This window comes from Hemiscyllium ocellatum, chromosome 31, assembly GCF_020745735.1.
Source record: "Hemiscyllium ocellatum isolate sHemOce1 chromosome 31, sHemOce1.pat.X.cur, whole genome shotgun sequence".
Taxonomy (NCBI): domain Eukaryota; kingdom Metazoa; phylum Chordata; class Chondrichthyes; order Orectolobiformes; family Hemiscylliidae; genus Hemiscyllium; species Hemiscyllium ocellatum.
The window spans coordinates 51,733,545-51,750,092 of record NC_083431.1 but is presented as its reverse complement, the minus strand read 5'-3'; the positions used below and the strand labels follow the sequence as shown (position 1 = coordinate 51,750,092).

Here is a 16,548-nt window from a genome sequence, read left to right as displayed (position 1 = left end):
TGTTTCCAGAATCTTCTGAGGTGCTTGAAAAGAAAAAAAGAACGCTGCTCTCAATACTTTTGTCTGTAAGTTTGGAAATTGCTCAACAGAAGTCCAGTGCAGGTAAAGCAAAAATTGCCTGCAATTGAATATTGGGAAGACTGAAACCATTTAATAGGATTCCACCGCAGATGACGACTACAACTACTATTTCATCTCTCACCAGGCACTTGAGTCATCCAGACTTTTTAAAGATTCAATTTCATACTTAACCATGATATGAGCTTTGAGTTTGATTTTTTTTTGTTGTCATGTGTACTGAGATACAGTGAAAAGTATTTGCATGCTATACAGGCAGATCATAACATACAAAGTGCAACAGGGTAATAGAACAGAGTGCAGAATATAGCGTAGAGACGTTGCAGAGAGAGAGCTCAACATTAACGTTTGAGAAGTCTGTTTAAAAGTCTGATAACAGTGGGGAAGAAGCTGTTCTTGAATCTGTTCAGATATGTATTCAAACTTTTATGTCATCTGTCCAATGGAAGAGGGTGGAAGAGAGTATAATTGTGATGACAGGGGTCTTTGATTATGTTAGCTGTGTTCCTCAGACACTGGCAAGTATTGATGGAGTCAATGGATGGCAGGTGTATTTGCGTGATGGACCGGGCTGTGTTCATGGCTCTCTAGTGTCTTGCAGTCTTGGGAAAAGCAGTTGCCATTCCACACTGTGATGCATCCAGATAGAATGCTTTCTATGGTGCATTTATAAAAATTGGTAAGATTCTTTGTGGACGTGCCAGATTTCATTAGCCTCCTGAGGAAGTAGGGATGTTGTTGTGCTTTCTTGACCATCGTATCAATGTGGGCGGACATGGACAGATCACTCCCAGAAACATAACACTCTCGACCATCTCCATCTCAGCACTATTGAAATCAATGACTAACTCATTCATTTTGCTGAAGTTAATGGAAAGATTGTTGTCTTTGCACCATGCCACTAACTCAATCTCTTTCCTGTATTCTGTCTTATTGTTGGCCGACAATGGTGGTGTTGTCAGCAAACTTGTAAATGGGGTTGGGGCAGAATTTGGCCTCACAGCCGTGAGTGCATAAGGGGTATAGTCGGGGGCTGAATACATGTCCTGCAAGGTGGTGGTTGAAGAAAACTCTCGAGACTCAGACCTTGAGAAGTGCTTAGTTTATTACATGATATATCATGGGTAATTCACCATCCTAACTGGGGCTCAGTGCTATTCTGAAGTACATCAGGTTACTACAGGAATATATAGAGAAAGCAGATCGGGGCTGATCGTTATTTACACAGTATGGTATGCTTACAAGTTGGTACTGAATTAAAGTTAGTCATTAGGGTCAAAACCAAAGCACTATTATGCATTCCACAAGTGGACAGAACAAACGGTATCACCGTTTGTTCTATTTACACAGATTGCTAACACTAAGTAGAGATGTCCCTAATTAGCTGAATGACCGTGAAATGGAAATAATTCATGAAGGAAGTGGGACTAATTGACAAGTCTATGTCCACTTGACTGGTTCTACAGCCTGCACTGATGATTCATCAAAGTGGGAAAAACACTAACTTGACACTTAACTTGAAAGGCCTACCTTTCACATTACCTCATAGTAAGGAATGCACAGCCAACAAAGTTTTGGGGACACAAAATGGTTTCTAAGCCACATTAGGAAAATGGCTTCCAGGCAGACCATGTCAATTTTCCCCAACAGTGGCCTTCAAGATACGCAACAAAGCAGAATTGCCAGGCAGAAACTGTAACTGTGACCTTGGGTTCGTGTCGCACTACATATGACCCCACCATACTGTTTTGTAAAGTCTTTCTTACTGTCCTGTTTAACATCATCACCTTGACAACTTTTTATGATCTCTCTAATTAGTTTGCACAGTTTTGGATTACTTGTTACTTTGGATAGACCCTCTGCATGCGACTCTTATACCCAACATGTTATTCCGGTCATTTGGTTTGTCTCCAGCGCCACTTTATTTTTAATTCTTTGTAATTATCTCTCTGCTTTAATTAATCAGATTATAGGTCATCCTTCACATATTATTCAGCTGTTGACACTTTGCAGGCAATCAAGAACATCAGAGCAGAGAACTATAATTTGGCCTGTCAACACTCCACTTGCACCATTTGTATGATCTTTCCATCAATCTGATTATAATGTCTCTTTCTGGGCGCTCTCTTGGCTGCACCTGATGAAGAGTAGTGCTCTGAAAGCTTGTGATTTCAGATAAACCTGTTCAACTATAACTGGTGTCATGTAACTTTTGACTGCAGCCTTACAGGGCATTGATGTTGAGGATTATCATGGAGGAGGTATTGTTACCTATTCTTACAGATTGCACTCTATGGTCAGGAAGTCAAGAATCCAGTTACAGAGGGGGGTGCCAAGACCTAGGTATCAAAGTTTAGAGATGAGTTTGTTTGGAATTATGGTGTTGAAGGCAGAGCTGTAGTTATCCTGATGTTGGTCATAAATCACACTGTGACTAAAATGCTTTTTTACCAGCTCGTGAATTCATATTTGTCTTTGTCCCTGCCTCAGTTGTTTGACTGATGAAGCCTTCATTAATACCTTTTGGTACTTCCAGAACTGACAAACACACACCTGGTTGGCTGCATTCTACTTTCTTGAAATTTGAGGTCTTCCAAACCTCTGCCTTTTACCAGTTGCTGTACACCCATCGTCCTTGTGTTCACTGATCTACTCTGTCCTGTTCTCTGCACTGTTGCTCCCCACCCCTGTTATGGTGCCCTTCCTTTTCTGTAATTTCCTTTAGTCCCAACTGCCTGAAATATTTGCACTCCTAAAATTCTAGCCTCTTCATAACCTGCGCTCTCATCAATCATAAAGTACAGAAGAGGCCTGTCAGCTCATTTTGTCTGCACCAACAAAGAAACACTAAATATACACTAGGTCCAGTTTCCGGCACTGAGTCCATAGCCTTGAATGTTATGACATTTCAAGTGCTCGTCCATGTAATTTTTAAAGGTCGTGTGGCTTCCTGCTTCACCTATCCTCCCAGGCATTGCACTGCAGATTTCCTCCATCCTTTGGTGAAAAACATTTTCCTCAAATCCCCTCTAAACTTCCTACCTTCCCAGCTCGGCGAACAGAACCACAGCAATGAGCACCTGAGCTACAAATCTTCTCACAAACTTTGAATGCCTACCTTTCACCTTAAAATATGCCCCCTTATCCAATCTCTCTAGCTAAGCAAGTGGGGAATATTCCATCACACTCCTCACCTGTGCTTTGTAGATGGTGGAGAGGCTTTGGATAGTCAGGAGGTGAGTTATTCACCACAACATTCCTTGCTGCTGACCTACCCTTATAACCACAGAGTTTATAAGATGAGTCCAATTGAATTTCTGGTCAATGGTAACCCGCAGAATGTTGATAGTGAGGATTCAATGATGGTAACATAATTGAACATCAATAGGTAAATTAATTCTTATTGGAGATAATGGTAATTGCCTGGCATTTTGTGTGGCGCCAATGTGACTTGTCCGTCCAAGTCTGGATATTGTCCATGTCTTATTGCATTTGAAAATGGACTGTTTCAGTATATGAGATGTTGTGAATGATGCTGAATATTGTGCAACTATTGACGAACATCCCCATTTCTGAATTTATGTTGGGGGGGGACGTCATTGATGAAGCAGCTGAAGATCATTGGGCTAAAGACACCACCCTGAGGAACTCCAGTAGAGATATCCTGGAGCTGAGATGAGTGACTTCCAACAACCACGCCCATCTTCCTATCTGCCATGCATGACTCCAACCGGCAGAAAGTTTGTCCCCTGAATCCAGTTGTGCTTGGGCTCCTTGTTTCCACATTTCATCAAATGATGCCTCGGTGTCAAGGGCTATCACTCTTACTTCACCTTTGAAATTCAAGCACTTCTTTCCATGTTTGAACGAAGGCTGAAATGGGGTCAGGACTTGAGTGATCCTGGTGAAACCTGAACTGGGCATCACTCAGCACATTGTTATTGGCCTTCATAGCAAGGATATTCAACAGCAGGGAAATGTTGCCACAGTTATACAGGGCTTTGGTGCTTTTGCCTCCTTATCTGAAGGACAATTTTCTTGCTTAAGTGAAATGCAGTGAAGGTTTACCGGAGTGAATCTTGGTATCCCAAGATTAATGTATGATGAATGGTTGAATCTGTTAGAATTAAATTTGCTGGACTTCAGAAGTATATGGGGAAGATGTCATAGAAAGCTATAAAGTTCTAACAAGACTACACACGATAGATGTAGTAAACCTGGTCTTAATGACAAGGATTCCAGATTCATGAATAACATTCTAAGGACATGATGTAAACCATTTAGACTGATATGAAAATAATTTTTTTTACCCGGATAGTTATGAGCCTGTGAAATTCACTAGCACAGGAAGCAGTGAGAAAACCTTATATAATTTCAAGGAGTTGAATGTAGCATTTGGGGCTAAAGGGATCAAATTATTTGGCGAAAAGAGGAACAGTTAGATGATTAGCCATGATCATTATGAATGGTGAAACAGGGTCAAGTGACAAATGGTCCACTCCTCCTATTTTCTATGTCACTATGTTTTTCTCTCTTTCTCGATCATTGATGTTTAACTCACTGGTCTGTACTTCACTAGTTTATTTTTACCATCCCTTCTTGAAAAGTGGAACCACATTAGCTGTGCTCCAATCCTCTCACACCACCTTTGTGGCCAGAGAAAAATTCAAAATTTGGGTCAGATCCCCTGTAATTTCCTTCCTTGTTTCCCACAACAGCCTGAGATACAAACTCGTCTGAACCTGGGGATTAGTCTATTCATAAGCCTACTGAAACCTCAAATACCTCCTCTCACACTCTGTAAAACTGCTCAAGAACCTCACTGACCCTCTTCGTGACTTCATCCACCTCCTCCAAAGTAAAGACTGGTGTCAAGTACTTATTTAACACTCTACCAACATCCTTTCAGCAAATTCCCTCCTTGGTCCCTAATGGACCTAATTCTTTGCCTGGTTATCCTCTTCCCCTTGACATACTTAGAGAATATCTTGGGATTCTTCCTAATATTATCCACCAGTTTTTTTTTCATGTCCCTTCTCTCCTGTCCTAATTGCCTTCTGAACTAGCACCCCCCCCCCCCCAACACACACACACACACACACACACACACACACACACACACACACACACACACACACTTTGTATTCCTTGAGGGCTGAATTGCTCCCTTCACTAAAAGTCTTACTTTTCCTTCTTATCCATTCCGATAACCAAGTTTCTACAGACTTGTTGCCTCTACACTTCACTTTCTAAAATGTCTTGGATCTGTAATCCTGGAAATTCTCCCCAGCATTCCATTGTAAATTTACCTAGAAGTAGCTCTTCCCAGACTACTTTGGCCAGATTGTGCCTTATTTTAATAAAATCTGCTGTCCCCATTTCCAAAACAAATTTTTTTTTTGTAGACCACCTTTGTCCTTTACCACAACATGCAGTGTTGTGCTTGCTGTCACTAAAATGCTCTCGCATTGCTACCTCAAACACTTGTCTGCTTTGTTCCCAGAGTTAGGTCCAACACTGCTTTGTCCCTTGTTGGATCTTTCCTATATGTTGATATTAGAAAACTCTCCTGAATACATTTTTTTAAAATCTGTTCCCACTATACCATTCACACTATGACTATTGCAATTAGTGCTGGGGAAGTTGAAATCCCCTAATATAATTGCTCTAAAATGGTTTTTACATATGTCAGTAAATTATCAACATACGTGCTCCTCTATTGCCTTTTTGGGGTCTGTAATAAACTCGCGGCAGTATGATTGCTTGATCAATGATCCTTGATTATTGCAAATTTTGTTTATCAATTGAGGCAGTGATGGATTACTGCAAGTGTCTTCTGTATTTCTAAACAAAGATATAGGGAGAAGTCAACTTCAATTGCTATCCAGATATCCCTGTGAAAGTGTGTGAGAATATTGTGCCGGGCTTGACTATCACACCAGCTGTAATTGATCAGTTGCTGGAAAGGCATCATTAAAGCAATTGCGCAGAATTTTACAGTCAGCACAGAAACAGGCCATTCAGCCTAATAAGTCAATACCAGTGTTCCATAGAAATCTCCTCCACCTTAGTTAATCTCACTCTAACATACCCTTACTTCCCATTCTCCTTCAGTGTCCTCAAATGCACCCATACTATTTGATGTGGCAGAAAGTTCCATATTTTCATCCATTCTGATTTAAAGAGGCTTCTGAAATACATATTGAATTTGTTTTTATTTATGCCCTTTTGGACTGTAAATAAGTCAATGTTTGTACTTCATGCATAAAATTTGGAAAAGTATATTCTTGAACATTTCAATGGTAATAAAATTCAACATGGGCCAATACAGCATGTTCCATTGTTAGATGTCTCAACAAAATTGTAGTGTTATTAATATGTAGATTCTATCTAAGGCACAGAACCCAAGGAAAAAGCATTTCATATTTAACTTTACATCAATGCAGTAGAATTTGATTTTTTTCTTTGCAACATGTTCTGCCTCAGGTTCTCTGTCACTCTCTGTCACTCTCTGTCACTCTCTGTCACTCTCTGTCACTCTCTGTCACTCTCTGTCACTCTCTGTCACTCTCTGTCACTCTCTGTCACTCTCTGTCACTCTCTGTCACTCTCTGTCACTCTCTGTCACTCTCTGTCACTCTCTGTCACTCTCTGTCACTCTCTGTCACTCTCTGTCACTCTCACACACACACACACACTGCTGAACTTCTTTGTGATCTTAAAAAAAACCTCTGTCAAATCACTTCTGCCTTCCTTAAAGACAGAAGAGCCACAGGTGATTCAATCATCCCTTGCAATTTCACTCTTTGCTCTCATAGCATTCATGAAGATCTTCTTTGTACTCTTATCATTACTTCTATATCTGTTTTGTAATATAGCAACCAGAACTGCGAACCATTGCCTTAATTTTATTAAGGGTTACCTGAGTAGTAATTCTATGGTTGAAGTATCAGTTGTTATGGACCAGACCAAACCCCCTTCAAATATACCAAGAGCCTAGCGTTTTCTTATTTAAAGGCAAGTGTAAAGTGCTGTGTTCTGGATTAAATTCTATTGGTTACACCACTTGCTTGGCTTTAAGCAAAACCTACTTTATTCTTACCCTATAGATAAAATACAAAGAAGACTTGACATAACTTTAACTCTATTGGAAAGCTTCTTCTCACAATTCTGGCAGCAGAAAGCTTTTAGCTGTAACATAAAGAGGAATAATAGCTTCCGTATCCATCTTCAAAACCCCAGCAACTGCTGAAAGTTAAACTAAAACCCCAGTTCTGTAGGAGCCTGACTCCACCCATTGATGCTGCTTTTGTTGTTCCAGTATACATATTGAAACACTTCAAAAGGCTTAAATTGACCTGCTAAAAATGTCAATACTGCCATTGGATTGATGCATCAACCAAGTTCTCATTACCTGTTCAATACAGGTGGAATCCACCAACTGTTATTGTAGTCCCCATTACAGTGGGAAGCCTCCTGCATTAATAGGATCATAGGTAGGAACTGGTGTTAAGAGGTAAAAGCCAAACTCATCTACAATCTGAAGAAGTGGTTGAGAGAATCTCAATGTAATAACATGTAAATTTTGAACTGTGCAGTGAGGTGCAATGCCTTTCCTTTTACAGAATGTGGTTAAGTAGGAATTTCTCCTTTTTTTTAAATATTTGTTTAATTTTAATACATTTGCAAATAGGCATTAGGTTATATCTCTCCGAATAAATTGCAGATATGTTATTATCACTCTAAATAAGAAATATTTATGATGTACAATGACTTTCATTCCTTACGTTTTTTTCTCACCAGAGATGTGTAGAAAGATTAAAGAATAGCAGAGCAAAGCTGTTGGACAGGTACAGGCATGTGAACCAAAATTCCAACTGCAGCCTGAATGGATCCTTCCTAGTTCAAGAGGTGATGGATGAAGAATGGAGAGCCCTGAAAGCCCAAGATGGTGATTTCCAATCATTGTGGAAGAAGGGAAGTTTAGCAGAGGTTTGTCAGTCTCGAAACCCTTCTATGATTGGTTCTAATTCCATTTTTGAACTTGGTATGCTTTGAAGCAAATACTAAAATATAAGGATGGCATCTCCTTTAAAATAATATGGTGAGGAGAGCATATGAACGACTCCAATTCTTCTGTGTTAAGCCTTGTACAATGTAATGGCATATCTATACAGCAATTTGAGAAAGTGATTCATCAAACTGCAAGGGCAGTTGGGGATGGGCAATAAGTGATGCTCACAAGCAACAAAAGAATACATTTTTTAAATTATGTATTTTGAGGCTATCATCCTTTTGAAAGGAGCAAACTGAGTACACTTGTCCGAAGCAGATATTTTGAGAAGTTATAAATAATGGCAAAGTCGTGATGTATATTAATTGAATCTGTAAAGTGTAATATTCAATTTGACAAGATCTTCTGCAATAATTTGACATTTCAGAAATTATGTTTCTAAGGTAGTTATTTTGCTGTGCAGGGCATTTCATTAAACTGTATCGTTGGATGTGTGATTATGGTCTTGTTCAAGAATGTACTTGTAATGTTTTGAAGAGAAGTCATTTCACAAAAAAAATTGTCTTATTTATATTGACTCTAATTCAAAGTTTGGGGTAGAATATACATAAATATATTCAATGGTAATAAGTGGAGTTTGCTTTGATATATACAGATGTCTGTATCTTGAAACTGAGCCTAAAAGAACCTGTTACCAATGTCCTGAAATTTGGGTGAACTGCTCTGAGAACCAATTGCTGCTGGGACTGTTGACTGTGATTATCCAAGTGTTGGTCTCATTGAACTGTTAATAACCATACTCTGTATTGAATTGTTGCAGGGAAAGGATTAGTAGTTTTCTGATCACCCAAATAATTTTTAAATACTGAAGTCTTGCCCTCTGATTGTGTTTCACATGATAGTCTGTGGCCTCTGATGGGATGTGATTTTTTTTTAATCTTGCATTGGAACTTTGATTTTGTAAAATAACATGTGGTAATACGACTTATCACTTTTTTTCTTGACAGGATATATTTTATAACTTGGTCGTTGATAAGGCAATTATATATCTGTAATGTTACCAAATTCCCTGACATCCTTGTCATTAGACATTTCAATATCCACATTTATAATGGAAGCATTGTGAAGGTTATCACACTGTTAAATCTTCCTGTAATGATTAGGTGGAACATGCATATTGCTTTCACAATTACAGATTATAAACAATCCTCTTATAATTTAGCATCTTTATAGTTCCAACCAATTTTAGCAATGTAGAAACAGCAGGAAGCAGTCCACCTTATTGTTTTTGTCCTTGGCAATTCCTTTGCATTTTAATGTTCATTGTCTGCCCTTCTTAGCTCTTAGTATTTCCCTTTGTCGAAAACGCTTGGACTGATTCTGAAGCCAACATCTTCTGTGCCAGTGTGCTCCATGCTCTTTCAGCCCTTTCATGTAAGAAATTAACTAGTGTGAATTTAACTCCACAATAACCTCTCATTTTATTTAATCAGATTTCTGAAGCATTACCTTATTAGAAGTGCACCTTTGGAGTCCTGTTTATTTGGTTTGATTTGTCTCCCAGGTTCTGAATACATTGGAGGATATAAAGGAATTGGCAGAACTTGAGGAAATTCAACAAGAGCTCCTCAGCGAAGGTAAATATCCCTACAAGTTATACCTTCTCAGTATATATCATAGAAAACTGGCATAAGTATTATAATAGGAGAAAGTGAGGACTGCCGATGCTGGAGATTAGAGCTGAAAATGTGTTGCTGGAAAAGCACAACAGGCCAGGCAGCATCCAAGGAGCAGGAGAATCAATGTTTCGGACATGAGCCCTTCTTCAGGAATGAGGGGAGTGTGCCAAGCAGGCTAAGATAAAAGGTGGGTGGGGGGTTGGAAATGCGATAGGTGTAAGGAGGTTAAGGTGAGGGTGATAGGCCGGAGTGGGGGGCAGGGGTGGGGGTGGATAGGTCAGGAAGAAGATTGCAGGTTAGGAAGGTGGTGCTGAGTTCGAGGGTTGGAACTGAGACAAGGTGGGGGGAGGGAAAATGAGGAAACTGGAGAAATCTGAGTTCATTCCTTGTGGTTGGAGGGTTCCTAGGCGGAAGATGAGGCGCTCTTCCTCCAGCCATTGTGTTGCTATGGTCTGGTGATGGAGGAGTCCAAGGACCTGCATGTCCTTGGTGGAGTGGAAAGGGGAGTTGAAGTGTTGAGCCACGGGTTGGTTGGTCTGGGTGTCCCAGAGGGTTCACTGAAATGTTCCGCAAGTAGGCGGCCTGTCTCCCCAATGTAGAGGAGGCCACATCGGGTGCAGCTGAAGCAGTAAATATTATAATATTGTCTTCATTCATATCCTCCAAATGGGCTTGGGATGAAGAAAAGCTGGTTCAGTTTGTCTTTGTACTGTCCAAATATAATAGAAGCATAATCCTTATAAAAGTCTGTTCTCTTCTAAGCACATAGGGGAATCCTCACCACCCCTTCTTGTTAGGTTCTTTTCCCAAGGTTTCACACACACCAACTTCTGCAAACAGTGAAATTTATTAAAGTTTATTCAAGCTAGGTGACCCCTTTGACCCTCTTCACAGGAATGCGAAGTCGAGTCAAAGAGGCCCTGAACAAAGAAAACACATCCCCTTTATATAGGTCAGTTGGCCATGCTCACAGATACTCTGGCCACTCCCTCACAGTCACATGCCACTCAAGATAACCCCAAAAACCACATGTTTCCCCAGGTAGAATGGGAGGATGAGATGATCCTCTGAGATAATGTAAATATAAATATAAATTCCTAGGGAATCATTATACAAACAATTTTCTGACTCACTGATTCCCCAAGACAATGTAAGTGTGATATGTCCTAGCTTTGGGGGATGGCTGTTTCTCAATGGAAGGCACTGAATGATAATTTAATTTGATAATAGTAGGGGAGTAGTAGCAAATGACTGTTTAAATGGAGTAGGAGTCATCTGCACCACCCACTTCTAGAATGTTCAGTCATTGCAGTTTAATATTACATTAATGTCCAGAGATATATTCCAATTTAATCTTTTAACGTTACACACTCTACTGCTTGATATATTCTAATCCTTTTTCATTTCTCATAAAATTTATATTGGTATTATCAATGCCTTTTAAACTACCTAAATAACTGTTCAATTAAAGTTGTTTTAAACAGTTACATGATATACATTTTTGGAAATATTGAAATAGTTCAATACTTGAATCTGAATGTACACAAATAATCAGTTCTTAAGTTTGGAAACAATACAAATATGCTGTACAGCTGTTGTAAAGGAATCAATGTGAGGCTGGTGACAACTCAACCAATAAAATATTATTGATGAAACAAACGAAAACAGAAATTGCTGGACAAACTCAGCAGTTCTGACAGCATCTGTTGGGAGAAAACAGAAGTAACATTTCAAATCCAGTGACCCTTCTTCACAGCTAGAAACAACGAGGAAAAGGTACTCCTCCTGATAATGGAGTGTGTAGATGGTGGAGCAATAAGAGGGAGTGGATGTTGGAGACGTAGTCCAGAGAAAGAGAGGAAGAACGGATAGACGGAGAAAGGAACTGTTGAGAGTAAGTCAGGAAAGAAGACAAGTTATAAGTAATAATGAGGCAGTGAGTGGTTAATAATAGGTTGGTAGTGCTGAAAGCAACACATATCATGATGGGGATTGTGGGGGTAGATAAAAGCCAAAGAACAAAGTGTTTGTGTTCTGAAATTGTTAAAATGTGATGAACCTGATAATCAGATGATGTTACATTGAACAAGTAGTCACAAACAAGCTCTTTCTTGGTTACATTATTACCAGCTTCACAATTTCCCAGTGTCAACTTCTGTTAAGTAAGGTTAAACTACCATGAGAAATTGGAAATTTCTCTTTGACTTGGTCTGCTCATATCCTTGTCTCACTTGTTTTAAGTCTGGAGTTGCTTATATTGTGCAGATGGGAGGGAAAATGCTGCTATAAGAGCTGACAATGTGATTCCTGCAGCTAATTCAAAGTCAAGTCAGCAATGAAAAGAACAGTGTTCAGTGGTGATGGCTTGATTCATATCTGTTTTGATGATGCTCCTTCAACAAGGTTATGTTGTCCTTGGGTTTTTTCCCCAGAGGGGCCGTAAAGTCAGAGGTCCTGATATGTCTGAGTATATCTACTTGTGAATGCTTTTAAGTCTCTCTTTTAAAACACTTGTACAACAAAAGGGGAGTGGCCAGTTCTCCCAGTTCAATGTTTGTTTTGATTTGGTTTTAGCAAGTGTTTGAGGCTGCTGGTCCAAGAAACAGCTCCATGCTGATCCTCTCGCTCTCTCTGACATTTCTTCTGTAAGCACCTGTTTGATTTTACCTTTTTTTGCCGTGGGGTCATTTATGGGGATGTTGGAAGTATTTGGAACAGCATCATTAAGTTGCGATAATCAAGTGGGTTTTCAAATAGTTACATTACTCTAAATTTGGTTTTCTTTTGTTTGTGTATAAATAAATTCTGTTTTGTTTAAAACTGAGTGGTTGGGCAAGCTGCATTGCTTCTGTAATGTCCATGTTACACCTGCTTAAAACAATTAGAAAAGTTAGGATCTGGGCTACCTTCTTGAAATGTTTTGATGGGCTCTGGCCTGGTCCACAACATTTTAAACATCAATGCAGCAGAATGTGGACTTAACTGTTAACATAGGCTTCACCAAATGGAAAATCAATAAGATATTGACCATTTCAATATGTTGTTATTGCTGATGAACTTGGAAAAGATGGAAATAAACCTGGCATAATTGGCAGCGATTTTATTTTTGTAAGCATTGACCTGCTCTAATGTTTTGATGGTTTCAATACAGATATGCTTTGGCAAAGTCAAATAAAATGGCTGGTGTATGAGAGAATTAAAATTTGAGCAAACAGAAGTATTAGCAAGAGAAGCTGAAGAAGCTAGTACCAATGTGGAAGAACAATTGAATTTCCAGGTTGTGAAATAAAATCTTGGCTGAAAGTTGTAAATGCTTCTTTTACAATAAAGCCCTTGATTTAAGAAATAAATAATAGAGCTTTTGAAGAATTTTCCTTCCAAGCAAGTTTTTACAAAATAGATTTTCTTTTAGATATTTTTTTCAGTAATATAATATATCTTCTCTACTTCTTGTAGAACAGGCCATTATTGAGGAATATGAGGCCAGCTTACGCTTCGATGAAGCCTGTTTAAATGCCATGATTGATGGATTTGATGTTCCAGACAGGCTCATTTGTCCATTATGTAACAGGTGAATATGCTGAAATTGAGCTATGAAGTGCATTTCTAACGCTTTTCCTGATTTTCTTTAAAGCTATTTCTTTCAAGGGGGCAAGAGTGCAGAGGAATGGAAGTCATGTTAAGAGTTATATCATGCTTTTATTAGACCCATTTGGAATCGCTGTGTCCAGCATGGAGTAATGTACATCAGGCAGGATATGCTGGCCCAGGAGGGGGTGAACACAGATGAACCAAAATGATACAGGGGCTAAAACAATTGTTGCATAAACCAAGTTTTTATTCTCTCGGTTATAACATGTTGAAGAATGATCAAAGTGAACTGTTTAGATGATTAATAGAGATAAGATGGATAATAGGAAAATTATTAACTTTGTTGGGAAAGCTGCGAACAGGATTTCCCAAAGTAGGAGTCTGGATCTCAGCTGGGGTTGAGAGCTAAGATGTTTGGATACATGTTGGAACTGAAGCAGTAATGGCTACCAGGAGCTCTGATCAAGTTTCAACAACCAAGCTTCCATTCTAAAAGACCTTCACATCTCAGGAGAAATCACCACAATTTCCAAGCCTCATAATGAGGTCACAGTAGAAAAAACTTTGAGAGGCACTGACCTAGAACAAAGAGAGGCATAATTTGAAAATTAGGGCTAGACCACTCGGGGAAAGTCAGAAAGCAGATCTTCACACTGAAGATAATTGGAATCTGGAATTCTTTCATAACAAGATATTGAGGCTGGGTGTCAATTAGAAATTCCAAAACAGGTTAATTTCTGTTTGGTAAGATTATTGCACTGTACAGAATCAAGATTGGATGGAGGTGGGTACAGATTGGCTGTGATCAAATTGACTGGTGGAGCAGGCTTTGGGCTGAATCACCAACACCTATTTCTGTTTTCTGAAATTAATAGTTTTAAGATGTATAAATGATTTGCAGAAGAGAAACTGGAGAGAAAAGTAAATATGTTTCTTTTGATGAGAGCTGTTCAAAAGGTGCATTGTTAGCTTGAAGTTGTGCAACGTTAGAACACATTTATTTGAAATTTTTGAAATGACTAAGTGACTTGGCAGACCAGTGGTGTCCTGTTTTGACCTCAAGTCTTCATGCTCAATTGGTTTGCAAAAGCCTTTGAATTCCTTGATTGAACAGAAGAAAACTCACCCAGCATTTCAGCTCCTGTGACTTGCTAAAACTGCACTGGGCTTGCTTATGATATTTCCTTCCAGTCAACCTTTAAACAAGCACTGTTGTGCATGGCAAATGGTTACTTGAGCATTTGCCAGTGATTTAAAACTGGAACTCAAGTGTTAAATTCCAGTGTGATGGAAGTGAAGCTATGTCCTGCTTACAATCTATGTATCATTTTAAGACTTAACTCTCGGTAAATTATTTTGGTAAGACTGGTCCTTAATTGAGCCCTCAATCCAAACTGAGTCTTCTCATTATTATGTAAGAACTTTAGTTGAACCCAGGGATCAACTAGCAAATCCTCTGCACTGTATTTTGGCTTATAGTTACTGTTTGTTTTCCTGTATTTGGGAAGGAAAAATAAAATCTCTTGACTATACGTTGAGGCTGGAACTGGCCAGATTTACTAAGTCAGCAAGTCGATAGGGACAAAACTATTCTTCTAATAAAAATAAATCCATCTCAAACTGTCCTGGACAAGGTTCCTAAAATCTTTTCTGTAAACTGCCAGTCCGGTGGGATTAATATTGGTAAGTATTCTATGCATTTTCACTCCAAACCAGTAACATAACCGTGGTTTGGAGGAGATATGCATGCCTCCCTGCTTGGAGATCTCTTGACTTGGAGTAGGCCTTTCAGTGTGTCTCAGTTCCCCTTTGGATTTTATTAGCCAAGTCTCTGGAGTGGAAAAATACCAAAGTAAAACAACTTAAACAGAGTGCTCTGGTTCAAATGCAATTCTTTTCAAAACTAATTTGAATTGCAGTTAAGACTTCTGCTTATTCTATTATCTTCCTTTTGCTTTTCTATAATTAGCCTTTGATTATGTTTTCAGCAAACAAAGATCTGGGAGTATGGGTTTCCATTTTGCAGTCAATGTATATTGGAGACACAAATACAAGATAATAAGATATAGACGTCAACGTGTGACATTTGGTTCTCTTCTAAGGAGGTGGGACCTGGCTTTACAAGGTAGTTTAGTGTGGAGCTGTACTCTATCATTAATTAAAGGGAGGAGGGGTAACAGTGAGTAAATTGAAACTGGAAGTATTACAACATATTTGATGACAATGTACATTCACTATACTTACTGCTTCCCAGAATTACTTCAATAAAAACAGGAACAATCTGACAAAGCGTACTTCTCTTTTGCAGAAACTACTTAAATGTGAACAGTGACTTTATAACGTGTCTATGTGGAATGTGCATTACTGCGAGGGTAAGTTTCTTGCATATAGGCATCTGACTCCCTTATTTTGTTTCTTTCATGAGATCGGTGATTGGGCACATAGTACTGAGTTTACAGTCCCTGACTGCATAGACTGTTTTTTAAATTTATTCACAGGCATTGGTCAGCTGGCATTTATTGCTTAATCCTAATCACGCTTGAGAGTGTGGTAGTAATCTGCTGCCTTGAACTACTGTAGTCCATCTGTTCCATGAACACCTTTTGTGCTGTTTGCAAAGGGTTTTTAGGACTTTTTACTATATGACCGTGAAGGAACGGTGACATAGTTCCAAGATAAGATGATGTATATTTTGGAGGACAACCTCTAGGTGGTAACGTTCTGATGCATCTGCTGCCCTTGTCCTTCTAGATTGTAGCAGTCACAGATTTTTAAGGTGTTGTTAAAGATGTGTGGTGAGTTGCTGCAATGCATCTTTTACATAGCGCACACTGCTGCCAAAGTGCATCAGTTACAGGGGGAATATACACTTAATGTACACTTAATGTCGTCAGTGGGGTATTGATAAGGTGGGCTGCTTTGTACGGGATGGTGTAAGGTTTCTTGTGTTGTTGGGCTCATACTCATCCAGACAAACAGAGAATATTCTGTCAGACTGTTGTTTTGTGCCAAGTAGACTGTAGATATGCTTTGAGACAGAAGATTCAGAATTGCCTGTCTTTGACCTGTTCCTGTACCAGGTTTATTTATATGTCTCCTCCAGTTCAGTTTATCATCAATGACAATGCCTAGAAAGTTGATCATGGGGAATTCAGTGGTACTGCATTTGGATGCCAAGGACTGATG

The 16,548-nt window shown here is 39.1% G+C and overlaps 1 protein-coding gene across 3 annotated transcripts in view; it reads left to right on the top strand.

The window, feature by feature from the left end:
• The window catches only part of rpain (RPA interacting protein), a 30,020-nt gene that overhangs the window by 930 nt on the left and 12,542 nt on the right, over positions 1-16,548 (top strand). For all 3 annotated transcript variants that reach the window (XM_060847988.1, XM_060847987.1, XM_060847985.1), the window contains exons 2-5: positions 7,882-8,070; positions 9,657-9,729; positions 13,228-13,342; positions 15,671-15,734. In XM_060847988.1, the coding sequence (XP_060703971.1) occupies positions 7,882-8,070; positions 9,657-9,729; positions 13,228-13,342; positions 15,671-15,734 (441 nt within the window). The remainder of the gene's footprint in view (positions 1-7,881; positions 8,071-9,656; positions 9,730-13,227; positions 13,343-15,670; positions 15,735-16,548) is intronic.